Source organism: Ammodytes marinus (genome assembly GCF_949987685.1).
Source record: "Ammodytes marinus genome assembly, chromosome: 23".
In the NCBI taxonomy this organism is placed as follows: domain Eukaryota; kingdom Metazoa; phylum Chordata; class Actinopteri; order Uranoscopiformes; family Ammodytidae; genus Ammodytes; species Ammodytes marinus.
The window spans coordinates 5,517,278-5,531,622 of NC_137227.1; the positions used below are offsets into that span (position 1 = coordinate 5,517,278).

At 40.1% G+C, this 14,345-nt stretch overlaps 1 protein-coding gene across 1 annotated transcript in view; it reads right to left on the minus strand.

Annotated features, from left to right (window-relative positions):
- The window catches only part of m1ap (meiosis 1 associated protein), a gene marked incomplete at both ends in the record, with an annotated part of 42,446 nt that extends 32,062 nt beyond the window's left edge, over positions 1 to 10,384 (minus strand). Inside the window, 3 exons of the mRNA XM_080052406.1 lie at positions 6,700 to 6,871; positions 9,774 to 9,971; positions 10,121 to 10,384. Of these exons, the coding sequence (XP_079908532.1) occupies positions 6,700 to 6,871; positions 9,774 to 9,971; positions 10,121 to 10,384 (634 nt within the window). The remainder of the gene's footprint in view (positions 1 to 6,699; positions 6,872 to 9,773; positions 9,972 to 10,120) is intronic.
- Positions 10,385 to 14,345: the final 3,961 nt, after the last annotated feature.

Below are 14,345 nucleotides of genomic sequence, written 5' to 3' on the forward strand. Positions count from 1 at the left end.
GACATGTACGTTCTTTAGCTTCCATTAGTGAAATACATTGCAGCTGTTTGGAAAGATCTCCACAGATCAGTTATTCTGCATGCAGTGATTTGTATGGTGAAAACCTGACAGCAGTCTCATGAGTGTGGGTCAAATAAAGGGTGAATGTGCCATGTTAGACATGCATCTGCCATCTGAGAGGGCTACCATATCGATTAAAAAATTAATTGAAAGGAGGGGATGTAGCTCAGTGGTAGAGCGCATGCTTCGCATGTATGAGGTCCTGGGTTCAATCCCCAGCATCTCCATTTAAGGTAATACTTTAAAAAAAAGTCTTGGGGGCACCTTTAGCTCAGTTGGTAAGGCGTCCCCCTCCCGGGCCGGGCCCAGCAGCAGACCCGGGTTCGATTCCCACCCGTGGTCGTTCTCTGCATGTCACTCCCCTCTCTGCCCCATTTCACCTCTGTCTCTCTGCACTATCAATAAAGCATAAAAAATGCCCAAAAAATATCTAATAAAAAAAGAAAAAAAAAAGTCTTGCAGTAAATGAAGTTACTCTCATACAAGTCCTTTAACAATGGACTGCATTTGTCCCAATAATATGTGACAAGTTTAATTTCACTCCACGCTGCAGAGTTGCATCCAATAGTAAGTAACACAATGGATGGAGACTTGTTTGGATGGTCTCTAGGAGACAGACTCTGCTGTAGCTAAGTCAAAGCACACAAAAATCTCCATAAATCCATAGGTGTGGCAACTCAAAAGATATTCGGATTAGAGCCAGCACTTCAGCCTTAAGTGAGGTCTCCATGGCCTCAGTTAGACAAGGGTCAGCTGGCATCTACACACCCACTGCTACTGCTATCAACCTCTGTTCCTGCCTGGTCTTCATTTGAGTCTTCAGTCAAATCCTCTCTTTATTTTTGTATTACACCCCTCCTACATCGACATTTCTTTCTCTCTCTCTCTCTCTCTCCCTCTCTGTGTCTCTCTCTGCTCCAACACAATGTTTTTCTCTGTGAAAAGACAGGCGTTGTTCCCTCCCTAATCTCTCTTCTGGCTCTACTCCTTCACCTCTAAGTCCATCTCTCCTTTTGTCCCTGCGGTCTGAGCACGGTTGCAGACGCCAGTAAAGCAAACAGCTGTGAAGTGACTACATTTAATAAACTGCATCAACAGAACACGCTGAGGGGTCAACAGAGACCAAATACAGTGTCAACCCTGAATTATATGATCACTTCTCTGGGACATTCTGTAACAATCTTGCATTCCCTTTTGACCAGAACAATGTTATTTTGAATATGCTGCATTGCATCATTTCCTCTACTTTTACCAAAGTCTGAACTCAATGTCATCGTGGGAAATAGTAAAAGAAAGACTAATCTAAACTGTCTGGAGGAGCCACATCCCTATGAAATGCCTAGTGATAAAAGCAAGAACTTATTCAACAAACATTATGAAACAGCCACGTACATGCTTCAAGTCGAAAAAGATTTTTGGAAATGTACATTTAAATATGGAGATCATGAAAATAATCATATGGAGAAACTTGTTTGGGCACTTTTGCGTTGATAAACACACAGATACACCGAGGTATCATGTCTGTATCTCATATCATATTCTCACTTAATTGTACGTAGATCTGTGAGGTCCCCCCTCCCGTCTCTGTCTCACTCTGCTCCTCTCGCTCTTTGACCCATTTCTCTCTATCTTCTCCAGGGTGTTCTGTACTGTACAATTACAGAACAGGCCGGGGATTCAAGGATACACTGGTTGAGTTTCAACAAAAACAGGATGCTTATCAAGGCGTTGGCCTTTGCACACACTCACACTCACGTTTGTACTTTCATACTTGTAGGAACGCTTACTGACATAAAGCATTTCCTCGCCCGGGTCGCCCCTAACCTTAACCATCTAAACTACATGCTTAAACTCAGTTTAACCCCGAACCCAAGTCTTAACCCTTAAAAAGCACTTTATAGAAGTGAGAATCAACAAAAATGTCCACGCTTTCTAATGTCCTCAATCTCAAGGTGTAAAACTCAAATTTGTCCGCACAAAGACAGAAAAAAATATCCACACACTACACAGACCTCATAGTTGTGCTGCAAAGCATCTCAGTCACAAATGCAAACACAAAAGTTTGCGGCTTGAGCAAAATAGGTGTCTTGAAGAAAGAGACATTTGCATAAGTGTCCTCTTACTGATCTTTCTATCAAGCAGCTGCCAGGTACTGTGTGTCTGTTCAATAATATGTTTTTATTACCGTTATGCAAAAACCCTCTCCTTTTTCTTTGACACATTTTTCAATCTATGAGCTAGTGTAAGTGAGTGACTATGACAGACAGAGAGAGAGAGAAAACAATTAGTTGTCTTTCAAAATAAAAAATGGATACTCCACCCAATTCCCATTATATACTGCACTCTGTGGACTGAAACACACACACACACACACACACACACACACACAAACACACACACACACACACACACACACACACACACACACACACACACACACACACACACTCACACTAAAATAAATAGTCTGGTGTGAAATGGGGTTAGGTTTTTTTTTACTGCAATCTCCACCTCTCCTTGAGCATTCCAGCCCAGCATCTTACACACTGACACGATTAAGATTCCACAATGCTCCCAGATTCCAGAGTATTCCAAAAACAAACACTGCTTTCTAAATGTTAGCATACTACGTTTGGTTTTTCATCCCTTTTCAACATCAAAATGACTGTATGCATTACAAATTGAAAGAATAAACTGTACAACAAGCTTGTTATATCCCACAGCCGATCAGTTCTGCTACATAATATCTATATTATCATATCTATTTCAGGAACTTTGCAAGCATCCAGAAAGCCTATGTAGAATTCATACAGGCTAGACAGATACACTTCTTGTCTTCTATTTAGCCTGCCTCAGTTTTCAGTCAATTGAACACTGAGGTCAGTCTAGCACTTGGATACAGTGCAAACCCCATTCCCTTTTCTGTGTAAGCCGAATTTTACAGAACTTCATCCAAAATGTTTGGGGTTTGACTCACAGACTTAAACATCATTACAGGGTAAATTCAGGGAGCTGGTTTTATACAAAAACACTGTGTGGTCCCATTTTTAAGGAGGTGTCTCAAAGTGTGTATTTTCACAAGCCAATATGTATCACAGAGAAGTAAACTGTGTAACACTGTTATATTATTTTTCATGTTTTCTCAAGTATTTGAGTTAAAACATTTTGTAATCATTAGGAAACTGTAGACGCATATTGAAACTGAAACTGGGGTACAAGTCAAGAACACCCATCCTTTCTGTGAAACAGACTAAGTCAAAAAAAATCTGCTCTCTGAGACCCTCCCAAAAGCAATGGCAACTAGGGGTGTGAACGTTTACAAAAATGTCTAAACGGTTACACGGCTGTACATTTTTCGTGCACACGTTTAACCGTTTGATATGGGGCGGGGTCTACATAATTTTTATTTTTTGCCGATGCTATGGAGTGACAGTGTGCAGTGAGAAAGTCAGGCAGACAGATAGACAAAGGCAGAGAGGCCTTTATTTCATTATTTTGCTTTTTGACTTCGAAGTGATTATAACTGCCTAGTGATCATCTGTCATTGGACTGACTCCTGCTGTCGGGGCCGTTGTCGGCTCGCAGCGGAACAGCTGATCGGACCAGCTGTTTGAGACAGAGATGAAAAAGAAAGTGAAACTGAAGGTGGACTGGAGCAGTTAAATAGTTCAATGAATAATTTTTGTAACCAAACACAATAATGTATTGTGTAATCTGCTTTAGTAGCCTACAGTAGCTCACATCGCCTACCACTCCTTGAATTTTTTTTTTCAAAACTTAAAAAAAAGTTTTTTGTTTATTGATTTTTCTAAACGGTTATGATTTACCAAACGGTTACACGTGCACACATGTACACGTGAACACCCCTAATGGAAACCAAAATCACGGCGTATGAAGATGTTAGTTAGTTACGATCATGTTTTTTCCACTGTGGTAAAAAGCACTTAAAATAAAGCCGTTTTATGTGGGACACCAGTGGTGTAGCAGTAGCACCACTGGTGTTGACGTGATGAAGAGGGCGTAGGCCGTAGTATCAAAGAGCTCCATTTCAAAACACTAAGTGCTATAAACATTTGGAGACAGTGCAGAGGAACGCTGTGATCTTGTCCCAGTGGTATCACAGCAGCTAAAAGAGTGTCGACCTCACTATCATCAAACTATAGTTATGACATAACCGTGTCTCCAAGGCTCCATTCCAAACATTTTTTAGTGGATGGTGTTGCTTTTTTTTTATTAGACACTAACACAGAGAGAGAGAGAGAGAGAGAGAGAGAGAGAGAGAGAGAGAGAGAGAGAGAGAGAGAGAGACAGACAAAAAATCATTGCTCATATTGATCGATAAATACAATAAATACTAAAGGAGGGAAGCTGCCTCAGGGACAGTCAGAGCGCACGGACACACACGCACGCACGCACGCACGCACGCACGCACGCACGCACGCACACACACACACACACACACACACACACACAAACATCATACAATTTCCCCCTCTCCGCATCAACTGATGTTTCAAAACGTACATTCACTCTAGTATTGTACCTTTTTACCCCTCAAAATGAAGCCAAGTCTACTTGTAAACTGTCATTACAGGACATTGCCTCATTGTGGATGTGGGTTGTGAGCAGTTCAACTAAAGCTCTGTCTCCCTTCATTTCAGTTATACCCATAGAAGGAAAGAATAAGAGGAGCTGTAAAAGATATAGACCTATCAGTGAAATAAAAACAGACTATAAACTGTATACCGCCAAAGGGGATGGAAACTGCAATGCTTTTGTTAATAGATGAGGATTAAACAAGATATATAAAACAGTAAATATAAGAAGAGCCCTACAAACTATTGCACAGGTTAAAAAGGAAAAAGTTAGCTCTATTATTCTCATTTTAAATGCTGAAAGAGCTTTTGATTCGGTGGGAATTCAAGCAACACTACAGACAATGTGAAATATCGAGAGTTGGACACTGAAATAACTGAAAACACGTGGCGGACTGAGATACAGTTGTCCTCCATCAACTCCCAAAACGGCAGAGACTACCGTTTTTTATCACTCCCAAACTCAAGTTTAAACAAACTAGCACTCAGCTACAGTATTCTCCTGGAACAAATGTGAAGGAATCATGGTTGATCTGGTCCTTCTGTTCAGACTCAAAGGAAGTAGCAACAATCATCTAAAAAACGCTGGGTTTTAGTATCAGTACAACCTTCACTTTTCCTCTAACTTGGACATATCCCTGATGGGCTAAATAAAGATGATACCTATTTCCTAATCATCTTGCAGTCACTCAGTAAAAAAGGCCATTAGTACTGTTCATAAGGAAAAAAGTTTCCTTCTAGGATTGTTTCCCAGTTTTTCCCAGTCAATGTATGTCTTTCTTATTTCTGTAATTATGTTGTGATCCCTGAGATGTTCTATGGGGCCCCTTTAGGGAGCCCCATAGAAAATCTTTTGGCTTAAAAGACAGGGCACTATAGAACATAAAAGCAGCAGAAAACTGGAAACCATCTGCTTTTATCAACAAAAATCTGTTCTCAACACCCTTGTGGTCATTCTTCGTCCATGTTCTCTGCTTTCATTTAGTTTGGTTGATATAATTAACAGGATTTACAACTTACAGCTTTGATGTCAAGGATAACGCTACAAAGTCCAGAACTTATTTCCATTGTGGTTCCTCATAGTTGGCTTCTATCGCCGTGTTCAATTCACAAGTGGCACCCCATTTCCAAGAAGATATATATTTTACCACGACCAAGCAGGTCTGTTTTTGAGAGGCATGCCAAAGCAAGAATGACTCAGATGTGAACAAGGTCTAGGTTTAATGGGGTGAACTGGGGCAAATCCATAACATTTCCCTATGGATAAGACGTAAAAATAACAGCGAGAGGTTGATGACAACAAGCACGACAAGGTTACATAACGGTGTCAGGTGGGTTAAAACTCACAGCATCATTAGTGTGTTTCCAACATCTCAAGCACTTTGAGAAACTATTTCAGTCACTCTCTCTACTGATACAGATAACTAGTTATCCCAATGGAATAAATATTTCATATGGTTCGTAAATATATTTTTACCACACCCCTCTCTCTCTCTTACACTTGCTCTCATTTTTTCTCCCATCCCCTCCCCTCCTGGCTGTATGTCTTTCTCCAACTTTCTATTTCTCTTAGTCTCCTCTTTTCCACGCCTTCATTCCTATCCAATCCTCACTGCACTCTCTACTTACCCTGACCGCAGCAGTTAAACCTTCATGTAATTACAAAGATGACATATCATTACGAAATTAGTCTCACTCAGAGGAATGGCAAATGTTTGGACTGTAGCTATAAATTGCGACCTGAGTGTGCTACACACCTCCACTGAGGATAATTAAGAAAGCGAAGGAGTAAAGAATGTGGAGGACAAAGGGGAGTAGTTGTTCACGAGCGAGATAAAAAGCCTCCTTCAAGTTGTGACTTAAAGCTGTACTTTTCATCTAGTTAATGTTGTGTTAAGTTACTATCTATTAAAGAGTGAGTTAAAACAATGGTGATTGAGCACATGACCCATTGATAAAAGCTCTTGTATTTGCAGCTTTTAACTCATGTACTGTAAACTAGCAGTGTGAGTGTGTTTGCATGTGCTGTATTTTTGTTTCCTACCTTCAGACTCAATGTGTTCCTCCTCAGGTGGGGGGTTCTCCTGGCCCCAGTCTGCCTCATTTTCAATCTGCACCACCAGGAGCCGCTTCAGTGACGCCAGGTCAGCGTCTTTGAGCCCCATCTCCAACTGGCGAACGACGCTCCGCCCCGGCTGGGTGGTCACCACAGTAGCCTACGAATGTAGCGACACAAAATATTATGAGAGGCCTCACCTGGAACAAAAAGCCCTCAAAGGATCCTAACTCAAATAAAAAATATGTTACGGTGACAGGCCTAAAGAGTTGAAAAAAGGGACCCATAAAAAGCTTCTGAATTGTAACAGCTGGCTTTATGAAAGATAGAGTTTGTGTTCTTTAAAGTTGTTATATATTCTATATCTTTTTATATATATATAGGCTATATATACAGTATATTTTTATATCTATATAATTGTATAATTTTTATTATATCTATAGAATTAATGAAGAATTCTGCAGTAGATTTGCATGAAATGACAACATCATAAAATAAAGTCTTGTCTTGTGATGTAAATAGATGAAATCAGTTTTTTGTGGCATTTATAGGCTTAATGAGGGGAAAGCAGATAAACTAATGTTAGACTGATGGTGCACGTCCAACTGAATCACATTAACAGTGGCATTAAAAGATGATTACTGATTAGATTATCGATGAATTATGCTGTCTGCTGCCTGCTGGTTGGCCAAAAGTAATATGCCGCTGAACACAGCATGGAGCTAGACACATACACACACATGAATGCTAGAAGCATATGGATGAAAACGTGCATTTTATAAGTGGATCAGCAACACACAGACAGACAAGCATATGTCCCTGCTTAGTGTATCTCTGTCTCCTAATAGTGCTATTCATATCTGTTGCTGTCGGAATACAGTGGGTCTTAGTGTTATCATCTGTCCAGAGCCTTCTAATGAATCTGCTTGGATCGGAGAAATCCTCGTCAACAGCCCAAAGCTGTGTGCACAGAGGACATGTTGTTCAAATGTAACAAGAACAGTGGCTCTTTTCTCATTTCGCTCGCCATATGTCCAACATTTAAATAAAATACAAAATACAGTATATAGTATTCCAATCACCCTAAACAGTATTTTGCTGACATGATCTAAAATGTTGTATTAGAGTCTCAAATATTGGGCCTAAAGCATGCACAGAATGTAAACTAGATTTTAATCATATTAAAAAATAGGAATTGTTCTTTTAAATATGCTAACTATAGTATTTTATTTAATGTCAACAATTCAATGGACTGAACACAAGTGGACTCAAAAGGAAAATGTTTTAAATACGTTATGCACTCAACTCAACTGCTGCTTAAAGGTGATAGCTTGGTTATTCTGGCAGAAAGGCACTGAAAACTACTGGAGCTTTACCCATATTTACAACTCTTCATATACAGATGGCTCAGCAGCAGAAGACTGGAGGCTGCATTTGAAATATGCACACGTTGGTTTTATGTGGAATGTCTGATTTAAGATGTGAGTAGTTCTCAGCTACTAAAATGGAATGTTAACAAAGAATGTTTTAAGCTCTTAATGATGTAAATTAGTCTCCTTATCCAATAAGTTTTTGCAGCTGTTAAATGCATTGAAATGGACCTGAAGAGAGATCATTTAACACATATAAGTGTGGCCTCTGCCCCACATTAACATGAAGTACAGGGCTTGAATATCAAAGGCGTCTTTTCAGTCTGAGCTAGTCTGCAGCTGAAGAGACACTCCTTCATAATGGATCTGGAGAGATTCGGATTCAGATTCAGAATTGGACCAATACTTATTGGAAATTATATACAATAACGTTGTGCAAACAAAGAGGATAGTGTATGTTATGATGGAATTTGTCTAATTCCAAGCTCAGACAGATCCTGGTTTTACCCGCTAAAGGATTTGATGTCTCTGCAATCAAAGGATATAGAGAGGGGATGTAGCTCAGTGGTAGAGCGCATGCTTTGCATGTATGAGGTCCTGGGTTCAATCCCCAGCATCTCCAAATCTTGTGCAAAAATCATTTACCACGAATTAAGATGCAACATATTAAAACATAAAGATTTACTAAAATAACACAAAGGTTATTATGGAGAGCAGGAAAGGAAGTACAGAGCTCTTACATGGCACAGCTATCATGCTGTGTCTTTCACCATCAAGACACAAAAAATTATTCAGTCAGGCTATTGAACAAGAGGATGTAGCCCATGGTGGAGCTAATGCATGAGGTTCTGGGTTCAATCCCCAAAATATCCATTTCTTATTACTCTATGCAGAAGAAGGGTTCAGAAATTGACAGGTAATCACCGTTGAAGAACTGTTTCACTTATGAATATGAAGCTTTGTCACATTGACATTATTTAAAAACTAGGAGCAGAATAGAATACAGGTCATTGTAAACAAGGACTTACGTAATGGTAAGCACTCTACCCGGTGAGCCACCGGGGTGCTCCTCATCAAATCATATCAATAATTGTATTCATTAACAGTTCTAACACAGCACAGGTGATCCCATAGCTGAACAGAGGTTTAACCGGCAAAGACTCAGATGGATCAAATGTTGTATATATTTGTTACTCGTCAAAATTTAACAACAAAGGAAAGTTTCAGGACGTTTTCTAACTGTTAAAATGATACCAATTGATAGAAATCTTTACAAAAATGACCTGACAGTAGTGCACATTGTTTACACAGCCAGGTTATTTTTGTGGACCTTTTGATATTTTTTATTCTTTAGATTTTTTAAAACCAAGGGGATGTAGCTCAGTGGTAGAGCGCGTGCTTCGCATGTATGAGGTCCTGGATTCAATCCCCAGCATCTCCACTCCAAGGGCTTCCTCAAACCTGTAATAAGGGGACCGTGAACCCTAATGAGGGAGTAATATTGTGCAGGCCTATGACAAGCTTGTTTAGGAGCTAGATAACCTGAGATGCATGTCTTACTGAAGGCCATCAGGATGCTTCATATGTCTGTAGCTCTCTGTTTTAATTGGTTTCTGTACAGATTTCTTGTGAGCTGTAGCATGAATCTTTCTTGTTGAGCATATACTGTATATAGGGTCTATCTATGCTCACCTCCATATAAGGGTGGTTGTTGGCCTGGTTCCCAGTACTGGTGTGTCTTGTGTACTGTTTAAACTGCTGCATGCTGTCCAGCACTGCCTGTCGCAGCAGCTCGCCTCCTCTGGCCACTCCTCTGACGCAACCATCTCCTGGAATAGACCTCAGCTCCTCCACACAGGAACGCAGCCTGGCCAGGTTACCACGCACCTGCTTAAAGGGTAAAGAGGCACAGAGAAGAAAAGGGGCAAAAAAGGGACGGACAATGTGTGTGACGGAAAGCAACAAAGGGAAAGAGGGATGAGGGAGGAGGAACAGGAAAAAGCAATAATGGTTCTTATAAACACTATCATCTATCTTACCACAAATGGCAGCAGACATTCCTGCTGCTTGCTGATGGCATACAAGCTGAGTAGAGGTACCCTACAGGGTCCCTCCAGACTGCAGGCCAGAGACAGGAAGTTGTCCAGGGCCTCACAGATCACCGTACAGGTCTCTGACCACCTGGGAGGCAGCGTCTCCACGATCAGCACCCTGGCCGGTTGCCGGGGAAACGAGGAGGACCAGTAGACCATATTCCCAGAGTTGGAGGAACCCGTCGGCCTCTTCCTGTTGTCCATGGACATCTGAAAAGCAATAAATGCCAAGAGATGAGAAAAGGCGAACAAAAGCTTTTAAAGGAAGGAACATTACATCCCACTGAAGATGTGAATGGTGCGTTTGAGGTAACCATGTCATGGTTTGTGCTGAGAGTGAGATAAAAATTCTAATTTGCATATAAAATTGAACTCCTCAAGTATCTGAAACCTGAGTAAGCAAACATGCAAAAATATGCAAAAATATATGAAGACCAAGACGAGGAAAACAAGTAATTACCAAAATGCCCGGTAATGATAGTCAGCTCATGCAGTCAACAACATTAAAGCACATTAGCCTCAGTCATAATCAAGAGCCTTAAGTAGGACTGTAAATAGAAGAGGAATAAATAGGCTAGGGTGAGCATTATGTAAGAATGTAGGTTATACATGGCTGGTTATCACATAACTCCGGGGCTATGCAGGACTTTTGCTGGTGCTTACATGAAAAAGTGACAACTGTTGTAGCTTTTTTCAACCAATGACTGGAAGTAAAACAATTTAATGGCTAAAAATGAGACATTTTGAAGGCAGGAATTTCTAGTGGAACTACACTGTAAGGCAGACAACATAATACACCATTTGCTGCTAATTCTCCCTGGAGTGGGCAAGTTAACTAAGAGTTTATTATACACAGCAGGTCCTCACTTTGCGCTGAATGAATAAAGATTGTTAATGTGTTGTCTATAATTAGAATCGACTTACAGTATAAAGGACATTCCAGCTAAATGCTAAACTTGCACTACAGCTGTCAAAAGTCCACCAAAAAGGAATGTTCAGCCTTACAGCGTTAGGATACAAGGACTGGACTATAACAGAAAGAATGATTCAAGTGGGAAAATGGGTCATAGGCATAGAAGCACAAATTAACACTGAATGGAAAAATAGAACTTAAACGACAGAGTTATAATGTAATAGAGTGATAATGTTGCATTAATGTTAATATGGGCTGCCACTTGATATTTTGATTATCGATTACTTTTTCATTTGATGCATCATCTGTGTTTCTAAGTTGGGTAATAATAGTGAAATGTTTTTATTTTCCAAGTCACCAAGGCACAATCCTCCGATTCATACGCCGGAATAAGCAAATGTTTGGTTCTTCTGCTTGAAAAATTACAAATTATTATTCAACTATTAAAATTGTTAGCGATACATTTTTGTCAATTGGTAAATGGAGTTAAACAATTCTTAATGTAGTACTCCTTTGCATTAAAAAAAAAAAGATCTGACAGATAACAGCCAATAGATGGAAAGGGCAGAGGGTCATAGAGGATGTGGCGACGGATTGAAAGGGGAAAAACCCTCACGCTTCACAAATCCAATCACAACGTCTAAAACTCAGTCATTACGTGATATATGTCCCGTGTGAATCCGTCTTTATGTTTCTGGTCACAGGCATCATCATTACTGAAGGGAAACCCCTAATTTAGCAACATCAATGACTCCATTACTCTGACACACATCAATAGAAGTAGTCCTTTCATTTCCACACCTAAGTGGGCGAGAACAGACAGGAGGAGTGTGAAGAAACAAGGCACTGATTACACTCCAATTTCAACAAGACCATGGTAGAAGCTGTGCGGGATTTTTCTGTTATTTTACCAAATTTTCTTTGAGGATCGATTCATAGCGGCAAACCAGAATATTAATATACTTGTCTTTCTTTGTTACCTTTTTTCTATTTCCTCTCAGATCCAGGAAGCAGAAGGGATTAGCTGAGACTTTTTCGGAGAAGCAGGCAACACACCTGAGTGACAAACACACACACACACACGCACACACAAACAGTCATAAAGGCTTTTTGAAGCCCACAATGGAGCTAGACATAACCACATCCTATGGAAAATACCCGAAGGCTTGCGCTACTCTCATCAGAGTAAAAGCCATCGACAGGACTAATCCCTTCAGATCGAAAGCTGAGCTCTGAGCACTCTTTATCATCCGAGCTCTTAAACCCACTGTCCTGAAATGCTGCTCTGTTCTGATCTTCAGAGACAAGGGGGCTACTCTGTTGGTAATAAAGGGCATATTGTGTGAAAGTGTGTTTGCCGTTTGATCTTCTGCCTTTCTCATCTCTCTCTGACTCAATTCTCCTCTTTTAAACCGAATTCTATATTTTACAGTAAACATAAATGCAATGAGATTCAGTTTAACAGCTTCATAACATTTTCGTTTCTTTTTCACCTGTATGGGATTGGTGTCAGTTTAGGTACATTTATTCAACCACATAAATGCTTCAAATAGACAATAAAAAATATACAGAATGTGAATTTTCTAATTCTTTCTTCTACTTTTTCTGAGGTACGTATGTGATGAGCCATGTTGGCAATGTTTATAGGCCAAATTGACTTTTTGGAAAGATGACAAAGTACATTGACAGTGTGTCGAAATAAATGGAAAAGAGCAGTCAGACCACAGCCACAACAAAATAACAGTTGGCTGGCAAGAAATAAAACTAACTTCATTGACCTTTTTATTCTATTGTTTTTTTTTCAGTAAACATTAGCTAACTTAAGAAACATTATAGCCACCTTTAGCTAGCCGTTACCTTTGCTAGGTCAAGTTCCGCTTCCTCAGTTGGCCTCAGCTGGAATAGTTTCCATAAAAGCAGTAAATATTGGATATTCACTAAACTATGAGCCGAAAGACTTCTCAAGTGAACAAAATGTTAACAGCTAACTAAATAAATAGCTAGTAGTAGTCTAACGCTAACTAACAGTGGGGGAATTACCATGTCACGACGTATTAGCGAATAACCTGAAACAAAGTAGATGCACGCGCAGGTTCTTCTGACTTCGCGCTGTCAGCTCAGTGGCGCGAGCGAACCAAAGATTGTCTATTTTGGTAAGATGAATTAGGCTACTCAACACAATGAAAAAAATAATCGTTCGTATCGCATTAAACACGCTGAAACTTTCTGTTTTATTTTGATTCACTACAGCTTAGTTGTGAATGTTGAGTGGTACATTTATCGGACTGACCTGGAAGTAAAGTAGCGTATTTTATATATATAGGCTACATAATAGCCCACAGATAATAGCCTCGTTTGAGTAGGAGCCGTCTTGCTCTTGCTGAGCGCACAGCAAAAATGCTGCAAAAATGCTGTGCGCTCAGCAAGACGCGCGTCATAATTGCGCAGCTCTGAGCCAGATGGCTCCTACTCAAACGAGGCTATTTTCCAGTTCTACAATCTCACCTGGTCACGCTATTTATTCAGATTATGAGTGAAGTGAGAAGTTTGGAACTTTTCTTCTTTTCTTTTGCTCTTGTTTTTGTTTAAGGTTCAGTAAGCAGAATGGTCAGTGTAGCTAACTTCCTGTCAGTGACTGCAGTTAGCAGTCCCCTCCCTCGTCCCTACGTCACCACATTAATGCACTGCAGTCTTCAAGCAGCGAGTTATCTAGCATCATCTCAGATCCATAAGTGTGATAAAACATGATAAAAACCATCAAAACAGACATTGGGAAGGATTTGTACCTGCTCCGCCATTGTAGGCGCATACACATTCACCCATATGTTGCTCTGGCGTGCAACCGCAGTGAGACCATGAGTGAGACGGGTGTCGGTTTGTACCGTTGTCTCTTATGAATGGATACAAATTTCGGTATCCTCCAACAAGTTTAATTGCCGATTACATACGGAGGAGTTGATTGAGAGATCGGCTTTATGAAATGCGCACATTATGTAAGTGATCGCTGTATGAATAAAGAGCGATTTAACACTTCTATTTATATAAATAAACTGCTTACTTCACCTTTAATGATGTTGCTCTGGTCCTCCTATATCCCGGGAACCAAGATACATAAACATATGGCCTATTTATGACAGGCCGGAACATCCTTTGTTTCCACACACAACAGTGCTGAATCAAATTCTAATCTGCTTCACTGTAAATACACTAAAGATTTTGTCCAAAGCTAGAATCAACAAAAACTGAAAGTTCTTTGTA